This window comes from Thalassophryne amazonica, chromosome 21 (genome assembly GCF_902500255.1).
Source record: "Thalassophryne amazonica chromosome 21, fThaAma1.1, whole genome shotgun sequence".
NCBI classification, from domain to species: Eukaryota; Metazoa; Chordata; class Actinopteri; order Batrachoidiformes; family Batrachoididae; genus Thalassophryne; species Thalassophryne amazonica.
This window is the reverse complement of record NC_047123.1, coordinates 7810146-7832015: the sequence shown is the minus strand read 5'-3', so window position 1 is coordinate 7832015 and position 21870 is coordinate 7810146. Positions and strand designations below refer to the sequence as shown.

At 39.8% G+C, this 21870-nt stretch overlaps 2 protein-coding genes and 1 long non-coding RNA gene across 4 annotated transcripts in view; 2 read left to right on the top strand and 1 right to left on the bottom strand.

Annotated features, from left to right (window-relative positions):
• Positions 1 to 21870, top strand: part of LOC117502538 (exostosin-1) — an 851279-nt gene that overhangs the window by 391167 nt on the left and 438242 nt on the right. The gene's annotated exons all lie outside the window — the stretch shown is intronic.
• LOC117502549 overlaps positions 7552 to 21870 on the top strand; it is a 14949-nt gene continuing 630 nt past the window's right edge. The window contains exons 1-2 of the long non-coding RNA XR_004558351.1: positions 7552 to 7742; positions 15812 to 15818. This is a non-coding gene — a long non-coding RNA (uncharacterized LOC117502549). The remainder of the gene's footprint in view (positions 7743 to 15811; positions 15819 to 21870) is intronic.
• LOC117502539 (natterin-3-like) lies at positions 9335 to 11992 on the bottom strand. Of its 2 annotated transcripts, XM_034161581.1 has the most exons (3): positions 11907 to 11992; positions 11692 to 11780; positions 9335 to 10476 (listed from the first exon to the last, which is right to left on the bottom strand). In XM_034161581.1, the coding sequence occupies exons 2-3, from the start codon at positions 11777 to 11779 to the stop codon at positions 9473 to 9475; spliced, it is 1092 nt and encodes a 363-aa protein (XP_034017472.1). In that variant the 5' UTR covers position 11780; positions 11907 to 11992; the 3' UTR covers positions 9335 to 9472. The 2 variants fall into 2 exon arrangements, with proteins under 2 accessions (XP_034017472.1, XP_034017473.1); XM_034161582.1 differs by lacking the exons at positions 11692 to 11780; positions 11907 to 11992 and adding an exon at positions 10638 to 10790.

Genomic DNA, 21870 nt, shown 5'->3' with positions numbered 1-21870 from the left:
GCAGTCTTGCCATTGTCGTGATCTGTTATACCATGTTTTGTCTGTTTAGTTTAGTTTTGCTTGTTGTTTCAGTGTGTGATTTCTCTTGCTGGGTTTTTCCTGCTTGGGCTTTGTCTGTCCCTATCTCTCTTGTCTGTCTCTCTTGGTGGCTGGTGGTGGGTGTCACACTCTGTCGAGAAATTGTGGACGAGCTGGACATGCCACAGCATGTCCTGTGAGGCTTCATCACGGCGTTGCTTTTTGTTCTGTGCTCTGCGCCTCCGTCCTGACGCGCGAATTCCTCTGCACGTCTTTTCATGCCGAAAAAGTGCCGATGTCAAACTCTTCTGCCATTTCTGTGGTCATCAGACGATGTCCCGGATCAACAAAGCGTTTACTTTGGAAATGAACTGCACATTCCTCTGTTACAGGAGTTTTTTGTCATAAGACATAAATTCTACAGCTAGCCAGGCCCCTGTAGTCGGTGCGGACCAAGGTAGCTTAGCCGCCGTTAGTTACCCCCTGGCAGATCCCGAGCAGCCGGGAAAGCAGGCTGACTGGGTGACTGTGAGGAGGAAGCGTAGCCCTAAACAGAAGCCCTGTGTACACCGCCAACCCGTTCACATCTCTAACCGTTTTTCCCCACTCGACGACACACCCGCCGAGGATCAAACTCTGGTTATTGGCGACTCTGTTTTGCGAAATGTGAAGTTAGCGACACCAGCAACCATAGTCAATTGTCTTCCGGGGGCCAGAGCAGGCGACATTGAAGGAAATTTGAAACTGCTGTCTAAGGCTAAGCGTAAATTTGGTAAGATTGTAATTCACGTCGGCAGTAATGACACCCGGTTACGCCAATCGGAGGTCACTAAAATTAACATTAAATCGGTGTGTAACTTTGCAAAAACAATGTCGGACTCTGTAGTTTTCTCTGGGCCCCTCCCCAATCAGACCGGGAGTGACATGTTTAGCCGCATGTTCTACTTGAATTGCTGGCTGTCTGAGTGGTGTCCAAAAAATGAGGTGGGCTTCATAGATAATTGGCAAAGCTTCTGGGGAAAACCTGGTCTTGTTAGGAGAGACGGCATCCATCCCACTTTGGATGGAGCAGCTCTCATTTCTAGAAATCTGGCCAATTTTCTTAAATCCTCCAAACCGTGACTATCCAGGGTTGGGACCAGGAAGCAGAGTTGTAGTCTTACACACCTCTCTGCAGCTTCTCTCCCCCTGCCATCCCCTCATTACCCCATCCCTGTAGAGACGGTGCCTGCTCCCAGACTACCAATAACCAGCAAAAATCTATTTAAGCAACTGCATCACAGACTAAAACAGTTAAATGTGGTCTATTAAACATTAGGTCTCTCTCTTCTAAGTCCCTGTTGGTAAATGATATAATAATTGATCAACATATTGATTTATTCTGCCTTACAGAAACCTGGTTACAGCAGGATGAATATGTTAGTTTAAATGAGTCAACACCCCCGAGTCACACTAACTGTCAGAATGCTCGCAGCACGGGCCGGGGCGGAGGATTAGCAGCAATCTTCCATTCCAGCTTATTGTCCATCCAAATTGGAAGTCCCAAAAACCAGTTTTATTTGTTATTATCTATCGTCCACCTGGTCGTTACTGTGAGTTTCTCTGTGAATTTTCAGACCTTTTGTCTGACTTAGTGCTTAGCTCAGATAAGATAATTATAGTGGGCGATTTTAACATCCACACAGATGCTGAGAATGACAGCCTCAACACTGCATTTAATCTATTGTTAGACTCTATTGGCTTTGCTCAAAAAGTAAATGACTCCACCCACCACTTTAATCATATCTTAGATCTTGTTCTGACTTATGGTATGGAAATAGAAGACTTAACAGTATTCCCTGAAAACTCCCTTCTGTCTGATCATTTCTTAATAACATTTACATTTACTCTGATGGACTACCCAGCAGTGGGGAATAAGTTTCATTACACTAGAAGTCTTTCAGAAAGCGCTGTAACTAGGTTTAAGGATATGATTCCTTCTTTATGTTCTCTAATGCCATATACCAACACAGTGCAGAGTAGCTACCTAAACTCTGTAAGTGAGATAGAGTATCTCGTCAATAGTTTTACATCCTCATTGAAGACAACTTTGGATGCTGTAGCTCCTCTAAAAAGAGAGCTTTAAATCAGAAGTGCCTGACTCCGTGGTATAACTCACAAACTCGTAGCTTAAAGCAGATAACCCGTAAGTTGGAGAGGAAATGGCGTCTCACTAATTTAGAAGATCTTCACTTAGCCTGGAAAAAGAGTCTGTTGCTCTATAAAAAAGCCCTCCGTAAAGCTAGGACATCTTTCTACTCATCACTAATTGAAGAAAATAAGAACAACCCCAGGTTTCTTTTCAGCACTGTAGCCAGGCTGACAAAGAGTCAGAGCTCTATTGAGCTGAGTATTCCATTAACTTTAACTAGTAATGACTTCATGACTTTCTTTGCTAACAAAATTTTAACTATTAGAGAAAAAATTACTCATAACCATCCCAAAGACGTATCGTTATCTTTGGCTGCTTTCAGTGATGCCGGTATTTGGTTAGACTCTTTCTCTCCGATTGTTCTGAGTTATTTTCATTAGTTACTTCATCCAAACCATTAACATGTTTATTAGACCCCATTCCTACCAGGCTGCTCAAGGAAGCCCTACCACTATTTAATGCTTCGATCTTAAATATGATCAATCTATCTTTGTTAGTTGGCTATGTACCACAGGCTTTTAAGGTGGCAGTAATTAAACCATTACTTAAAAAGCCATCACTTGACCCAGCTATCTTAGCTAATTATAGGCCAATCTCCAACCTTCCTTTTCTCTCAAAAATTCTTGAAAGGGTAGTTGTAAAACAGCTAACTGATCATCTGCAGAGGAATGGTCTATTTGAAGAGTTTCAGTCAGGTTTTAGAATTCATCATAGTACAGAAACAGCATTAGTGAAGGTTACAAATGATCTTCTTATGGCCTCGGACAGTGGACTCATCTCTGTGCTTGTTCTGTTAGACCTCAGTGCTGCTTTTGATACTGTTGACCATAAAATTTTATTACAGAGATTAGAGCATGCCATAGGTATTAAAGGCACTGCGCTGCGGTGGTTTGAATCATATTTGTCTAATAGATTACAATTTGTTCATGTAAATGGGGAATCTTCTTCACAGACTAAAGTTAATTATGGAGTTCCACAAGGTTCTGTGCTAGGACCAATTTTATTCACTTTATACATGCTTCCCTTAGGCAGTATTATTAGACGGTATTGCTTAAATTTTCATTGTTACGCAGATGATACCCAGCTTTATCTATCCATGAAGCCAGAGGACTCACACCAATTAGCTAAACTGCAGGATTGTCTTACAGACATAAAGACATGGATGACCTCTAATTTCCTGCTTTTAAACTCAGATAAACTGAAGTTATTGTACTTGGCCCCACAAATCTTAGAAACATGGTGTCTAACCAGATCCTTACTGTGGATGGCATTACCCTGACCTCTAGTAATACTGTGAGAAATCTTGGAGTCATTTTTGATCAGGATATGTCATTTAAAGCGCATATTAAACAAATATGTAGGACTGCTTTTTTGCATTTACGCAATATCTCTAAAATCAGAAAGGTCTTGTCTCAGAGTGATGCTGAAAAACTAATTCATGCATTTATTTCCTCTAGGCTGGACTATTGTAATTCATTATTATCAGGTTGTCCTAAAAGTTCCCTAAAAAGCCTTCAGTTAATTCAAAATGCTGCAGCTAGAGTACTGACGGGGACTAGAAGGAGAGAGCATATCTCACCCATATTGGCCTCTCTTCATTGGCTTCCTGTTAATTCTAGAATAGAATTTAAAATTCTTCTTCTTACTTATAAGGTTTTGAATAATCAGGTCCCATCTTATCTTAGGGACCTCGTAGTACCATATCACCCCATTAGAGCGCTTCGCTCTCATACTGCAGGCTTACTTGTAGTTCCTAGGGTTTGTAAGAGTAGAATGGGAGGCAGAGCCTTCAGCTTTCAGGCTCCTCTCCTGTGGAACCAGCTCCCAATTCAGATCAGGGAGACAGACACCCTCTCTACTTTTAAGATTAGGCTTAAAACTTTCCTTTTTGCTAAAGCTTATAGTTAGGGCTGGATCAGGTGACCCTGAACCATCCCTTAGTTATGCTGCTATAGACGTAGACTGCTGGGGGGTTCCCATGAAGCACTGTTTCTTTCTCTTTTTGCTCTGTATGCACCACTCTGCATTTAATCATTAGTGATCGATCTCTGCTCCCCTCCACAGCATGTCTTTTTCCTGGTTCTCTCCCTCAGCCCCAACCAGTCCCAGCAGAAGACTGCCCCTCCCTGAGCCTGGTTCTGCTGGAGGTTTCTTCCTGTTAAAAGGGAGTTTTTCCTTCCCACTGTAGCCAAGTGCTTGCTCACAGGGGGTCGTTTTGACCGTTGGGGTTTTACATAATTATTGTATGGCCTTGCCTTACAATATAAAGCGCCTTGGGGCAACTGTTTGTTGTGATTTGGCGCTATATAAAAAAATTGATTGATTGATTGATTGATTAAGACGTGTGGAGGACTTCGCGCATCGGGACGGAGACACAGGGCACAGAACAAAAAGCAACGCCGTGATGAAGCCTCACAGGACATGTTGTGGCATGTCGAGCTTGTCCACAATTTCTCGGATAGTCACACAACTGAAAAGCCACCGAAAGCCGTCTGAATTTTCAAATGGTGCAAGAGCTGGGCATTTTAGGGCTTGTCCTGTGAGACCAACACGGAGGTGCTTTCATCCCGCGCCATGAGTGGCTCCGTGGTGAATTTCTCTGCTCCTCTTTCCATTAGCCCCCCACACACACACACACACACACACACAAAGGCCCCTCTCTATGGATGTCAGGGGCACCACCACCATGGATTTTGGGCCCCATGAAAGGAACTCTTAATTTTTTGTCAGTATTATAATTGTATTAGGGGCCTCTCTGGGCCCCTGTCAATCATGGGTCCCTAGACTCCTTCTCCAGATTCTCCCTTTTTCGACACCCCTGTCTCCAGAACACGCAACAAACCCACAATTCAGAAACATTGCAAGACAGGATCTGGAATTACAACTGTATCTTTCATGCAACAAAAGCTCATACATTTAAGATATAAACATTATATACGTTCTTCTTATTTATCAAAGTCAGATGTTTATGGGTGTGTATATATGTGCATATACTGTATGTGACATAATCCTATATGTTAAACGTCTGTCTCTCTCTCTCTGTGTGTGTATGTGTGTCACTGAAAGTCGCCATGTCATATGTTTTAAGATAACTGGGCTTCAGTGAACATGGTGATAATGATGTCTGAAAGTCCATAAATACATATTTAAGTTATTCCACTGGTTTTGATCTGTCATGTACTTTGATCAAAGCTGTTTTCATTTATTCAGCTTTGCTCAGCAAAGTTTTGAATAACACTATGTTATTGATGACAGTAACCATTCTTTTCCCACAAAAAATGACAAGACCGTGACCAATATTTACCATCGTTTTTCAACAGTCCTTTCTCTGACCAACATCATAAGGTCAGTGCATTTATTTATTTGTTTAATCGGTAACACTTTACTTGAAGGTACCGCCATAATTGTGACATGACAATGTCATAACGGTTACTTGACACAGTCATGAATGTGTCATAAATATTATGTCATTGTCATAAATGTTTATGACTGTTGTCATTAAGTGCCATTCGGTTTTTGTCATGGCAAGTTGACATTTTTTGGGTTGCCTTGATATACACTCAACAAAAATATAAACGCAACACTTTTGGTTTTGCTCCCATTTTGTATGAGATGAACTCAAAGATCTAAAACTTTTTCCACATACACAATATCACCATTTCCCTCAAATATTGTTCACAAACCAGTCGAAATCTGTGATAGTGAGCACTTCTCCTTTGCTGAGATAATCCATCCCACCTCACAGGTGTGCCATATCAAGATGCTGATTAGACACCATCATTAGTGCACAGGTGTGCCTTAGACTGCCCACAATAAAAAGCCACTCTGAAAGGTGCAGTTTTATCACACAGCACAATGCCACAGATGTCGCAAGATTTGAGGGAGCGTGCAGTTGGCATGCTGACAGCAGGAATGTCAACCAGAGCTGTTGCTCGTGTATTGAATGTTCATTTCTCTACCATAAGCCGTCTCCAAAGGCGTTTCAGAGAATTTGGCAGTACATCCAACCAGCCTCACAACCGCAGACCACGTGTAACCACACCAGCCCAGGACCTCCACATCCAGCACGGCCCCATGTTGCAAGGATCTGTACACAATTCTTGGAAGCTGAAAATGTCCCAGTTCTTGCATGGCCGGCATACTCACCGGACATGTCACCCATTGAGCATGTTTGGGATGCTCTGGACCGGCGTATACGACAGCGTGTACCAGTTCCTGCTAATATCCAGCAACTTCGCACAGCCATTGAAGAGGAGTGGACCAACATTCCACAGGCCACAATTGACAACCTGATCAACTCTATGCGAAGGAGATGTGTTGCACTGCATGAGGCAAATGGTGGTCACACCAGATACTGACTGGTATCCCCCCCAATAAAACAAAACTGCACCTTTCAGAGTGGCCTTTTATTGTGGGCAGTCTAAGGCACACCTGTGCACTAATCATGGTGTCTAATCAGCATCTTGATATGGCACACCTGTGAGGTGGGATGGATTATCTCAGCAAAGGAGAAGTGCTCACTATCACACATAGTTCACTGGTTTGTGAACAATATTTGAGGGAAATGGTGATATTGTGTATGTGGAAAAAGTTTTAGATCTTTGAGTTCATCTCATACAAAATGGGAGCAAAACCAAAAGTGTTGCGTTTATATTTTTGTTGAGTGTAGTTGGACCTATTCAGGTTGAAAATGGACTTAAAATTAATTCCCAAGCCTCCTGCCAGAAAACAATACCCCTGTTTGAAAAGCATTTGGAAGGCTGTGATAGCTGCTGAACAAAACGTTGGTCATCAGTGTAAATTGTATGTATATACTTATTGCTACTTACATCAATTGATGAGATTATAATGTGTTTACAATCTGTACATGTTCAGTCGAGCTCCTCAATTTACCCCAATGGAAATAATCCTTCATGCTTTATTGTGTCATCCGTGTATCATTGATATCTTTATACTCATTTTACAAAATTAACTCATTTTTATAAATACGGATGATTTCTGTTTTACTCTAAATACTATTTTATCTGAGGGAAAACCGTGTGGCTTGAGATCTGCCCAACAAAGGTGTCGTCACATTGCCAGACTGAGAACTGACTCAGCGTCCAACAGTATGGTGAACACCAGCAGTGCCAGTCACTTGGTCAGCTGGTGTTCTCCAATGGCAGCAGTCAACTGCGTCATCCTGTCAGCTGCTGTTTGATAGAATGCCACCTCTGCGACATCACGGTTGATCCCAGATATTCTGGATGTCTTGATGATTCAAGAATGCAGATGCTTCTTTAGCAATGTGCTCAGTTTTAAAATAGCAACATGTTTATGGTAATATAAATCATGTAAATGAGAGAGGGAGCCTGAGAAACGCTGACCACATCCAAGGAAGGCAACAGGCGCGCAAATTACCCACTCCCGACTCGGGGAGGTAGTGACAAAAAATAACAATACAGGAATCTTTCGAGGCACTGTAATTGGAATGAGTACACTTTAAATCCTTTAACGAGGATCCATTGGAGGGCAAGTCTGCTGCCAGCAGACTGTGCAGGCAAAAATAAACAAATCAATGGTGTTTTGGAATCGTGCTTTTATCATCTCCGTCTTTTATTAAAGGTAAAACCATTTTTATCTTTTAACTTTTTTGGACAAGTTGTGCACTCTTTTATTTCAAGTCATCTGGACTACTGTAATGCTCTTCATTTTGGCATCAGCCAATGGGCTCTTTCCTGTTTGCAGTTAGTCCAGAACGCTGCAGCGCGACTTTTAACAGGGGCCTGGAAGCGTGATCACATAACCCCAATTCTTGCATTTTTGCACTGGCTTCCTATTACTTTTAGAATTGATTTTTAGATTTTATTGTTTTTTTTTTGTTTGTTTGTTTTTTTGAAGCTTTGAATAGAATGGCCCCTCAATACATCACTGACCTCCTACAAATTTAGTCTCAGGCACATGTTCTGAGGTCTGAGGGCCATTTCCAGCTTGTGGTACCTAAGATGAGACTTAAAACCAGGGGGACAGGGCTTTCTCTGTGGCTGGCTCCAGACTTTGGAACGCTCTACCCCTTCATGTCCGAACAGCCCCCACAGTGGAGTGTTTTATGTCTTGTCTAAAGACCCACTTTTATTCTCTGGTTTTTAACACTGTGTGAGTTGTGTGGTCCTCTATTTTATTGTTTTTGTTTTTATTTAGGTTGATTTTATTGGTTTTATCTTTTGTATGCTGTATGTATTTGTTTATTTATTTATCTTGCATATTTTATTTATTTTTTTATTTTTAATTTATTTCTTGACTACTGGGGTTTTATCTATCATGATTCTATGTGCAGCACTTTGGAACATCTTTGTTGTTAAATGTGCTATATAAATAAAGTGGATTGGATTGTATTGGATGTAACATCATGCAAAACCGTTGGGCTTGCTGGTGATTTTTCCACAGTTTTTGGCAGTGTGATAGAAACTGAAGGCAGGTGTCAGATCCTTCATGATGCCCCTTGTATTTTCTTTGATTTGTGTTGACTGAAATAAATGATGTATACAAGTATTTCATTGTATTGAAATAATTTATGACTGAAAATAAAATGGGAATGTAAAATGTATTTTTACACACATTTTATGAATAATTAATTATTATTGACTTTGATTTTCCGCCACAGTTACTGACAGTCTGCATGCTCTTATCAATAATATTAGCAAGTTTTGTCCTGAATATGATTTAAAATCAACAAGAACTTCATTCAAGTTACACTTTGAACATACTTCGAGGGGATAACTTGCTGAAGCCACAGCAGAAAGTGCAAGAAAACACGCAGGAACTGTCCTTTACAAGCACATTTTGTGTTATTGTTGGCGGACGACCGGAGGGAAATTACTCCAACTCTCACGGCCAAGTGGCTGAAATCTCGGAATTGAACGTTCATAAACAGCACACAATGGAAAACGAACTTGAGTTGGCATTCCAGTCTTTCTACTTCTGTGGTTTGTGTAAATGTGTGACTTCAGTTGTGCAAATTGTCTACTGCATGTATTTAACTCTATGTTCAGATGTGAAGACCTTCAGTCAATTTAAAGTGAGTTACTCAGTTTTCACATGAATTCTATTCAAATTGTTTTAAAGACAAAATGACAAGACAAGAAATATGCTCCATGAATTTATTGTGTGAGTTTAACATGTACAAGTCATTATTTCGACATGTTAGTGACTGTTTTGTTACATGTTAATTTCATATGCAGACATGCTACATAGGTTAAACATCTCATTATTTTAATAGTCAAATTAGCATGGTTGAGCTCCAGCTATTTCTGAACAACGTTCCACATCAGCTCGGATTTCTCCAACCTGGACCGCCCTGTAGGTCCCAGTGATTGTTGTTGTTCGTTTCTGCCCATTGCGGTACGTGCGGGTCAATTTTCCTGTGAAAGGAATGTCAGCACGATACTTAGTAGCCACCATAATGACGGAGCAATAGTGGTTTGGTGGGACGGTGACTTCAACAGACACAGAGTGGGTGGTTGTTTCAGTCATAGTGGATCCCAGAGAGACAGACATTGATATCTCAGCACTGATGGAAACTGTTGCAGAGACAATATCGGGGATTCCTGCAGTGACAGAAGATGTGACACCGAATGTGGTGGTACTGGTGACATCCCATCTTTGCTCTGTCTGAATTGCTTTCTCTAGTGTGACTGTTTTCTTAATTGGATGGCACTGACTATTTGAAGCAGATGACTTGCGCAGGGTTTCTGGAGGATTCTTGATGGGATTAGCTGCATCCAAGTTATACTTGACTTGAGTGAGCTCCTGTTTGACTACATCATCATTAACAGTAAGGACTTCATAATGCTTGTACCAGTGCTCTTTGCCGTGCCATGGCAAAAAGAAGGCTTCGTGTACAGGATGAACTTTCCCGAGGCCATACTTGTTCTTCCCTACATAAATCTTCCCACAAGTTTCGACAGCATTCTTTGGTACTGAACCATAAGAACCCCCCTCCCATTCAAGATTTTCAAAGTTATCTCTGTTTACCAGGATGTTGAATCCATTGCAAGTGTACTCTTTGTCTCCATAGGGATAGTGACAGTTATCACCTGTTGTGGTGGAATAGAAGCCAGACTCACACCCACATGTACAGACATAGTCAGTTCGTTTTTCTTCGCCATTCCAGATCGAAACGGCTCCATTGGGGACTGCACCATTCCAGTTCTTCCACTCCAGGTTGCTTTTAGCACTGGAAGACCGAACCACTCTTATGTTTGCAGGTTCTGGATTCATGTCGGCTTCTGGATGAGACAAAGGAAAAGAGGAAAGAGACAGATTCTTTTCAGATTTATCCAAACTGCTGTCGTTTTGAGAAAGACAAAAACTCAATACCCATAAATTCTTATGGGTTTTTTTTATATATAAAAATCTGCTCATTCATTCATTCATTGTCTGAACATACTCATTCCAGTTAAAGTTCACAGATGTGGGTGGGGCAGGAGCTGGAACCTATGGGAGTCACTGGTAGAGGAGCAGGTTACACCCTGAACAGGCCACCAGTTTCTTGCAAAGCCAAGACATATGGACAAACACATTTATACTCACACCTGTGGTTAATTTGGAGCTTTTAGTTCACATAAGTTACATGTCTTTGGAAGCAGGAGAAAGCTGTTTAATTTGTACTAAATTTAAAACAAATAATCGAATAGAATATCACTTTTTCTTCTATATTTCAGATTTTCAGTGGGTCAACACACCAAAATGAAAACCTCTTTCAAAAAATGTACAATTCCAGACATTAATGTAATTACTTCTAAAATCTTCTGAATGACAAACATGGCATAGCTCAGGGTAAATTGGAAAGACTTTGGTTTGATTTCACTGCCTAACTGTAGATCCTGTAAATCTGTAATCCGGATCAGATCCAGATCAAACTTTGTCAGTTGATAAAGGATACGATCCTACATAATGCTCTCAAATATGAAAGAAATTTGATCTTTTTTGTCATAGTTATGAATTTTTGAAAATCTGTTCAATGTTAAATGATATGGATTTTTCCCCAATATTTTTCCTGACTTTGACCTTGAACCTATGACCTCGAAAATTGAATCACTTCTTGGCAATCAGAATATGAATCCTCTGTAAAAACATTTTTAATGATATATGAAAAATTCTGGGTTTCAGGCTGTTCGCAAACAAACAGGTATGAAAACACAACTTCCACCCAACTTTGCTGGTGGAGATAACAAATAAAACAATCTTAGTAGATGCATTAATTGTAGCAGTCCTTGTATTTGAGCATTTGGCAGGACTCTGCCATAAAATATCGGGACACCTAAATGGAAATGAAACATTAAACTTAACAAACACACTGAAACTCTACCTGTCCCTCTTGTCCCCAAAAGAAATATTAGCCAGATTAAACATCACTAATATTATTAATAATGTATCCTTTTTAAACAGCGACTTATCAAATTATCATGCCTACAATTCACAATTTTATCACTGGTTTATACCATTGTTAATGTGGGGAAGAATCCCCTCTCCAGGTTCAGCCATGAGGACGACCACTGATAACACAAGAAAGAGAGCAGCGCACTTCATCCTGCAAACAAGAACAAAATGAACAGTGACAATACTTAATTTCAATAATATACCTGAGCGGATCTCAATATATGATCCAAAATCTTTGTTTTACTCACATAGAAATTATAAAACATTTAGCTCTTACCTGTTGCTGTACTGAGAGTCAAAAGACTTGTAAGAGAGAGCAAAGTATGTGATTGACAGTAGGTGCTGATATTTGTGCCTACTGGCTGGCAGATGTGCCCCTCTTTATACAGACAGGTAAGAATTTGTTCTGTCATTGTGTACGATTTAGCAATATTACAGGAATTTTATGAAATACAGTCTCACTGCATTTCAGCATGGTAGGTTGTTGATAGCATCTCAACCATGAAAGTGCGCGATCACTCGAGGCCTCGGCACTCGTCACTTCCTCAGATCTTCACACAGTAAAGTTTGGGCATCTGTGTGAGTCAACAAACATGTTCAATCCATAGAACACTTCTTGTCAAGTCATTTTCCAACTTGATGACTTGTTTTCACAAGTTCATTTAAAGGCAAAACTGACTAACAGTGTCTTCATCTTGACATATAATTCATTTCAAAAGTGTTGGAAAAACAAGGCAGTTAGTTTTTGTCAACCACTGAGGATTTAGGATTGATCTTAAAATGTGAATATGAGCCATCAGTTTAAATAATCCTATTTGTTATCCTTGTATTTACTTTGAGATTCATTTAAATAATACCGAGGTATTTGGTGATGTTGATATATCTGCAGAAGAGCAAAGTCCTTAGTATTGTGAAAGTGGTGATTTTGTCTGGATCACAAGTGTAGAAGTTGTATTGGATGAAGGAATCACAATTTCCTCATTTTGGAAACACAATTGCGCACCATTTATTTCACTCAAATTCAAATTTATTAATTTCTATAGCACCACGTCGTGATGAAATCACCTCAAGGCGATTCATACAACATCGAAAAACAGAGAAAATTTTATTAAAAAATTTAAGAACGCAATGAAAAAGAAAACCATAAAAGAGCACACCAATAAAAACACATCATAACATAATAAAGTTAATGATAAAACAAGGAAAACAAATGAGTCTTTAAACTTAATTTAAAAGTCTTCGCAGTATCTGACTGCTGTGTATGTGCTGGGAGATCATTCCACAGAGCTGTGGCACGGTAGGAGAAAGCTCTCTGACTGGCAGACTTTGTAATCACCCTGGGAACACATAACGGTCCTGCACCCTGCGAACGCAGGGCCCGAGCCGGTACGTAGGGCTTTACCAGGTCAGCCAGATAGGGAGGTGCAAGTCCACTCACTCGTTAATTCTACATGTTCATCATCTATATTGTCATCACAGATGCTTTTTTTTTTACAGAAGTTACAGAGATTTATCCTGTTCGGCCTCGCCAGTTACCTCCAGACATGGGGCCAAATACAAAAGTATTTGTATTTGAAAATACTTAAATACATTTTTTGGAGTATTTGTATTTTCTGATTTTTAATTCAAAGTATTTGTATTTGCATTTCAAATACATCGCCGATCCCAAGTATTTCCAAATACTTTTACAAATACTTTTTCAAATACTCTTCAAACTTGGGTATCTCTGTGACACCGTGTTGAGACACACCAGAAAACTATAAGCTCCGTGTTATTGTGATTGAGACAATAATACAATATGCTGAGATGCGAAGATATGACATTTTATTATTGTTTTGTGATATGGTGGATACAAAAGGATACAATATTGATGGAAACAGAATATATATTGTGATAGTTTGATTATTGCCTATGATATTATAATAGTGAATTTGTGATAAAACATTCAATCCTTTACTTATCAATAGTATTTGTTCATGCTATTTTCACAATAAATTGTCACCGGTTTATCAGTTTTTGTGTTGATTTGTTGTTTATAGTTCATAGAAAGTATTTGTATTTGTATTTGAAATACTCAAAATATAAAGTATTTGTATTTGTATTTGGAATTTGAAAATCTAAAGTATTTGTATTTAAATACAATGCAAAGTATTTGACCCCATGCCTGGTTACCTCACAGGTGTTCTGACATAGAAAAACACCACCAGGGTGCAGAGAAAAGCTTTGTTGTATGTACAGCAGTAACACATCAGCAAATACAGGAAACAGCTTTATGTGGGCAGAATAGAGAACAGACAATTGGTCGATATCCACGCAGGGGTCCTGTAGGCAGACATCGATTTGCACATCCTGCAGGGGCACTGACGTGGAAGTCATCAATATGCGTGTCGGCTCGTTAACACAGTTACAACTGGGAGCACCCTGGAACCATAAGTGGCAACAGCTTGTTCTTTGCATAGGTGGCATATAGAGAGAGTTTCGTGTGCATGCAAATTTGTGCAAAACGTGATGACGTATCCTACAGTATCCTGGTGCTTCCCGTCCAACTGTATGGGTGTTAGAATTTGATTCTATCAGTGACAATAATGGGGTGACTCTGTGTTTGATATAGGGCTGCCCAGTGGTGGGCACAGCCAACAAAAAAGTTAGCTAAGATAACCATTAATCAAGTAAATGTAAAGTTATCTTTTATGACACTAAACTGATCAACTGCTAAAAAAAAATGTTTCTTTATTACAGATAACCAATAAATTTTTGTATTGATTCGGACACAGCCACATCAGATTACACTGTCGGCTTCTGACAGTTTCACTTCAAGCACTGCAGGGGCTGCTGGGTAGATTCAAAGATCACAAACAAAAAGAATGCACGAAAATGAATGAATAATAATAAACCATCTATGTCTACACATCTCGTGTGGTTGACTCTGCATTTTAGATTCCATTTAGTCCACTGAGTGCAACATGGTCAGAATTCACATTTTGCAGTTCACCACACTGGCTCTTCTTTTTAACTTACTTTACTTATGTTTAACTTATTGTGTGTTTTATTTTGTATATCTTTTGCTTATCTTTTACTTTTTACTTTCATCCCTTCATGCCCTTGAGTACCGAAATTTTGGTTCTTCTATGTACTACATGCATGGAATGACAAATTAACCTTGCACTTGATCTTTATTTTGAGTTGGGTGGTAACTAAGAGTCCGTTTAAGGTCATGAAAACATCATGAAAACTCAACAACATCCATTCCTCTTTTGTGTGACTTCCTCATTGTTACTTCTTCTCACTGTCAATTAAAGAGGAAGCAAGACAGGGAAATGCAAAGATAACAATCAAGCTGGTAACACTGATAGCGCAGGTGCTTCATCACTGCCACTTCTCAAATAACACAAGCATGTGTGCATCTACGAAAAGGCAGCACCTCAGCCATGGTGGTGGAATAAAAGACTCTGGTGAGGTTCCCTGACAGCTGGTTGGCACATGCTTTCAGTACATCCGTGGGATACCATCAGGGCCAGTAGTTTCCCTGGGGTTTATTGTTCTCAGTGTACACCCCACTTTTTGTTTCTGAAGGGAGAACAGGTGTTGCTGTTCGTGGGCAGCTGAGGAAGTGCGATTATTTGGGTTATTGGTCTCCTGAGGGGGGTATAGGCTGAGATTAGGAGCAATGAGAGATGATCTGACTGATTGAGATGAGGGAGATGGGTGGCTCTGTTGGCATGTTTAATGTTGGAATAGACATGTCAAGTGTATTCTTCCCCGGTAGGACACTTGACGTGCTGTAGAATTTGGGGAGCACAGTCTTTAAGCTTTCTTGGTTGAAATTCCTGGCGATGGTGTGGGGACCATCGGGATGAGCCCTCTGTTGTTAGTTAGCAATCTGCAGGAGGTGGCCAAGAGCCTTGCTAAGTTCGCTTCAGGCGACATGTAAACTGCAATGATAGCAAGAGTGGTTAGCTCACATGACATGACTTCAAAATCTGCAGCGCAGTGGCAATCTATTATTTTGCTGTTTGTGCACATCCTCATGTACATAAACACCAAGTTCTCATCCTCTGCGCTTGCCAGAGTCTTTGCAGCAATCCAGGTGGTGAGTCGTGTGGCTAGTTAGCTGGAGTGTAGCACTGGGGATAGGTTTCCACAAATATCATCACGCAGCTCTCACTGGTGAAATGGATGGAGGCGGTATGTGTCTCTCGTTCAGCCGACTTGGTGGTGATGGATCTGATGTTTGATTGGGAGCTCTGCTCCCGCTCCCTCTTCTGCTTCCGCTCCCTACCCCACCTTCATTGCCTGATGAACCCATCAGATATCCACAGAGATCCTGGCAGTCTTGCCATTGTCATGATCTGTTATACCATGTTTTGTCTGTTTAGTTTAGCGTTGCTTGTTGTTTCAGTGTGTGATTTCTCTTGCTGGGTTTTTCCTGCTTGGGCTTTGTCTGTCCCTATCTCTCTTGTCCGTCTCTCTTGGTGGCTGGTGGTGGGTGTCACACTCTGTCGAGAAATTGTGGATGAGCTGGACATGCCACAGCATGTCCTGTGAGGCTTCATCACGGCATTGCTTTTTGTTCTGTGCTCTGAGCCTCTGTCCCGATGCGCGAATTCCTCTGCACGTCTTTTCATGCCGAAAAAGTGCCGATGTCAAACTCTTCTGCCATTTCTGACAGAGAAAAAACAGAGAAAAACACCACCATGGTGCAGAGAAAAGCTTTGTTGTATGTACAGCAGTAACACATCAGCGAATACAGGAAACAGCTTTATGTGGGCAGAATAGAGAACAGACAATTGGTCGATATCCACGCAGGGGTCCTGTAGGCAGACATCGATTTGCACATCCTGCAGGGGCACTGACGTGGAAGTCATCAATATGCCTGTCGGCTCGTTAACACAGTTACAACTGGGAGCACCCTGGAACCATAAGTGGCAACAGCTTGTTCTTTGCATAGGTGGCATATAGAGAGAGTTTCGTGTGCATGCAAATTTGTGCAAAACGTGATGACGTATCCTACAGTATCCTGGTGCTTCCCGTCCAACTGTATGGGTGTTAGAATTTGATTCTATCAGTGACAATAATGGGGTGACTCTGTGTTTGATATAGGGCTGCCCAGTGGTGGGCACAGCCAACCAAAAAGTTAGCTAAGATAACAATTAATCCAGTAACTGTAAAGTTATCTTTTATGACACTAAACCAATAAACTGCTAAAAAATGTTTCTATATTACAGATAACCAATAACTTTTAGTATTGATTCCGACGCGGCCACATCAGATTATACTGTCGGCTTCTGATAAATAGCTTCACTTCAAGCACCGCAGGGGCTGCTGGGTAAATTCAAGGATCACAAACGAAAAGAATGCACGAAAAATGAATGAATAAAAAAAGTTTTTCCCCAATAATAAACCATCTATTTCTACACATCTTGTGTGGTTGACTCTCTGCATTTTGGAGTGACAGATCTCAGTGACAGATATCTGAATGGAAACCCGTTCGTAGCTGCAGATCTCTCCAGTAATATTCCCACCAAGTTTGATCCATTTGGGCTCCTTGGTTGTTGAGGTATACAAAAAATGTGTTTTTTTGGACCATGTTTTCTCGGTCTGACCTTTGACCAAACTATGCCAAAATATTATCACCTCTAGATATCTGTGCAAGTAATATTCACCAAGTTTGAAGTAACTCCGTCCAGCTGTTTTTGAATTGTCTCATCCACAGTCACACAGACAATCCAGTGAAAACAATAACCTGCTGTCGCCTCTTTAGCAGGTAATGAAGGCCCATTTCTGAATTGCTGCCATATTTATCCTTCACCCAGGTGAAGCCTGGTACCTCTGCTTGTCTTATAAAAAGTCAGATATATGTAGGTATATAAGAGTGCAATATTTGTTTATGTGCAATATCCACTGCCACTGAAATATCCACATTTTTGTACATACTTGCTTAAGTATGTAATCTCTTTTTTGCTACTACATTCTTCTAATTATTTTCTTTTTTTAATTGGTGCTCTGGAAATACCTTTTTCATTGTGTTAAATTTTGTTTATTTTATTTTCTTCCCCAGACCTTTCAAGTCTGCACGTGGTTCACTCAGGGTTATATTCGCCCTGACATTTGAACCGTACCTTTTGCTGTACCTTTTACAATTACAATAAAGTATCTGTATCTTCTCCACATACGGCACCCCTTGTGGCACCCCCCCCCCCCACTCCACACAACAAACCCACAATTCAGAAACATTGCAAGACTGGATCTCATGAGATTAAAGACACCATTCTGGAATTACAACTGTATGTTTCATGCAACAAAAGCTCATTGTGTCCATACATTTAAGATATAAAGATTATATATGTTCTTCTTATTTATCAAAGTCAGATGTTTATGGGTGTGTATATATGTGCATATACTGTATGTGACATAATCCTATATATTAAACCTCTCTCTCTCTCTGTGTGTGTGTGTGTGTGTGTGACACAATGAAAAGTTATGGCATAAATAGTTTTTGTTGAAATGTAAGATAAGAGCGACAATAGTAAAAGTCCTTACCCACTGCCACCGAAAATACAAAGCATAATATACAATAATAATCTTCATATAGTGACGTAAAGAATGAACAAAGTGCTTCATGTGACAAACAGGAATAAAAATACTTGAAGACGGAAATTAAGCATTTTAAATTCTATAATTTAATTCTATAGATTAATGAAACAAAACAAATAGGATACACACATGCGCACTCAGAGACTTGGTTCTGTTCTGTCTTACTGATCCACAATTTGTATGTCACACGTCATTTTTTGAAACATTCACATTGTCCTATTTTGTAGATCGTCAACACCAGTTGATGTTTGCAATATCTCACCAAGATTTTTTTTTATCAAATTTGTAAGTCTTATTTATTGATTTATGTATTTATTTATCAGTTATTCACCAACATATTCAGGTAAAAAAAAAAAAAAAAACACTCTTGGAAAAGATGCATTCATTGCAACATTCATTTATAATGAGCTTTTTGCAGTTTTCTGCCTTAAATTATTAGGACAGCTGAATTGAAATTAAACAAACTTTAGAGGAATGCTGAAACTGTTCCAGTCCATTTTGGACCCCCATCCCACCCCCAAGAAAGACGTTTATGCAGGATGTAACAACATTAATATTACTGATGATGTTTCATGAATATATTTTGCTTTTACAGCAGGAACATGTCAAACTATCACTCCTATTATTCCCACTTTTTTCGCTAGTTTATATTGTGTCCAATGTGGGTCTCTTGACCCACTCCAGGTTCAGCCATGAAGATGATGACTGATAACACCAGAAAGACAGCAGCACACTTCACCCTGAAAACAAGAACAAAATGAACAGTGACAGTATTTACATTTGATAATATACCTAAACAAATCATTTACTCACATGGAAATGGACAAACATTTAGTTCTCACCCGTTGGTTTATTTAGAGTCAAAAGACTTGTGAGAGAGAACAAATATGTTTGGGCACCCCTGATGATTTCCATGATTTTCCTTTAGAAATCATTGGTTGTATGGATCAGTTAAATATGTCATATAGCAGACAAACACAAGTAATATTTGAGAAGTGAAATGGAGTTTCTAGTATTTACATAAAATGTGCAATAATTATTTAAACAAAATTAATTTGGGTGCCCTTGTCATTTTATTGATTTGAATACATTTAGCACTAATTATTGGAACAGAAAATTGGTTTGGTAAGCTCATTGATCCTTGACCTCCTTACACAGGTGAATCCAATCATGTGAAAGGGTATTTAAGGTGGCCATTTGCAAATGTTTCTCCTCTTTGCATCTCTTATAATGAGTGACAACATGGGAGCCTCTAAACAACTCTCAAATGACCTGAAAACAAAAATTGTTCAACATCATGGTTTAGGGGAATAATACAAAAAGCTATCAGAGATTTCAGCTGTCAGTTTCCACTGTGAGGAACATAGTGAGGAAATGGAAGACCACAGGCATAGTACTAGTTAAGGCCCTAAGTGGCAGGCCAAGAAAAATCTCAGATAAGCTGAAGCAAAGGATGGTGAGAACAGTCATAGTCAACCCACAGACCTGCTCCAAAGACCTACAACATGATCTTGCTGCAGATAGTGTCTCTGTGCATTGTTCAACTATACAGCACACTTTGCACAAGGAGCTGCTGTATGAAGCTGTAATACAGAGGAAGCCTTTTCTGTGTACATGCCACAGAGTTGCTTGAGGTATGCTAAAGCACATTTGGACAAGCCAGCTTCTTTTTGGAATAAGGTGCTGTGGACTGATGAAACTAAAATTGAGTTATTTGAACATAACAAGGGGCAGTATGCATTGCTGAAAAAGAACACAGCATTCCAGGAAAAACACTTTCTACCTACAGTAAAATTTGGAAGTGGTTCCATCATGCTGTGGGGCTACGTCGCCAGTGCAGGTACTGGGAATCTTGTTAAAGCTGAGGGTCACATGGATTCCATTCAATATCAGCAGATTCTTGAGAACAATGTTCAAGAATCAGTGACAAAGTTGAAGTTGCACCGGGGCTGGATCTTTCAACAAGACAACGACCTTAAACACTGCTCAAAATCTACTAAAGCATTCATGCAGAGGAACAAGTACAACGTTCTGGAATGGCCATCTCAGTCCCCAGACCTGAATATTATTGAAAATCTGTGGTGTGATTTTAAGCGGGCTGTCCATGCTCAGAAACCAACAAATCTGAGAATGTTTTGTTAAGAAGAATGGTCCAAAATACCTTCAACCAGAATCCAGACTCTCATTGGAAGCTATAGGAAGCGTTTCGAGGCTATTACTGCTGCAAAAGGAGGATCTACTAAATACTGATGTATTTTTTTTTTCTGTTGGGGTGCCCAAATGTATGCACCTGCCTAACTGTGTTTAAAGAATTGTTGCACACTTTCTGTAAATCCTATGAACGTCATTTCACTTCTCAGATATCACTGTTTGTCTGTTATATGATATATTTAACTGAAATCGCTGATCCAAACAACCAGTGATTTATAAAGGAAAATCATGGAAATCATCAGGGGTGCCCAAACTTTTACATACCACTGTATCTGTGTCTACTGGCTGGCAGATGTGCCTCTCTTTATACAGACAGGTAAGAATTTGTTCTATCGTGTACGATTTAGCAATATTACAGGAATTTTATGAAATACAGTCTCATTGCACTTCAGAGTCGTAGGTTGTTGATAGGATCTCAACCATGAAAGTGCGCGATCACTCGAGGTCACTCGAGGCCTTGGCACTCGACACTTCCTCAAATCTTCAAACACACAGTAAAGTGTGGGCATTTAACATTGAATACATTTATAATTCACTTTAAACGGTGAATATGAGATGTCACTATCGATTGTCTCCTTTTATATCCTGATATTTACCCTGAGGTGCATTAAAAAACACCGAAGGTGTTTGGTGATGCTTATGTCTTTGCAGGAGAACAACAGTCCACATCTTTAAGATTCTAGTGCTTCCTTTCTTACTGCATGGTTGTTGGAATTTGTTAACAGTGACATCAGTGATGATAATGGGACGTCTCATTGTCGTTGGTATAGGGCTGCCAGAGTTAATGTAATAATGGCGAGTTTATGGAATATAGGAAAGATACACAATTGAAAAATATCAGTTCTCGCTCATCTCTCTGCTGTTTGTTGTCACTGACAAGTTACAACCTATCTGCCACAGTCTTCACTCCTGCCTTCTTCTGATGGCAGGATTTGAGATCAAAATACCAATTTGCTGTTGTGACTGGGACATATCCAAAGACTGTCCTAGCAACCTGGATAATAAGATCATGGATTAAGTATTTAACTGTTCTCAGCTCCTGAGTCTTAATGGTCAAAAATAATGTGATTGCAAATGTAAATGTTTAAGAATTCTATGTAAAGCTAAAGCTATGAAAATGGAAAAAAAGGAACTTTTAACCAATTTTCCATTCGTGAAAAGGGGGCAGATGGAAAAGCTAATATGTCCAAACCCACAAAGTTTTATTTGAGGTTAACATAGATTTGGCTGCTTTAATTGCTGTCAGTGTGCAAAATGTTAAATAGTTTGAACACACATTTTCTGTTCTGTTCAGTTTTTTCTGAAAATCAGAGTTGCTGGGTTTTGCATTTGAATGCTAAGTACTAAGAACTTAGGACTTGAACCAAACCTGGAGTAGCCCTGAAAAAGGAGTAGACTTTCTGGATATGACATATACCAAATGAACTCAATCAAGA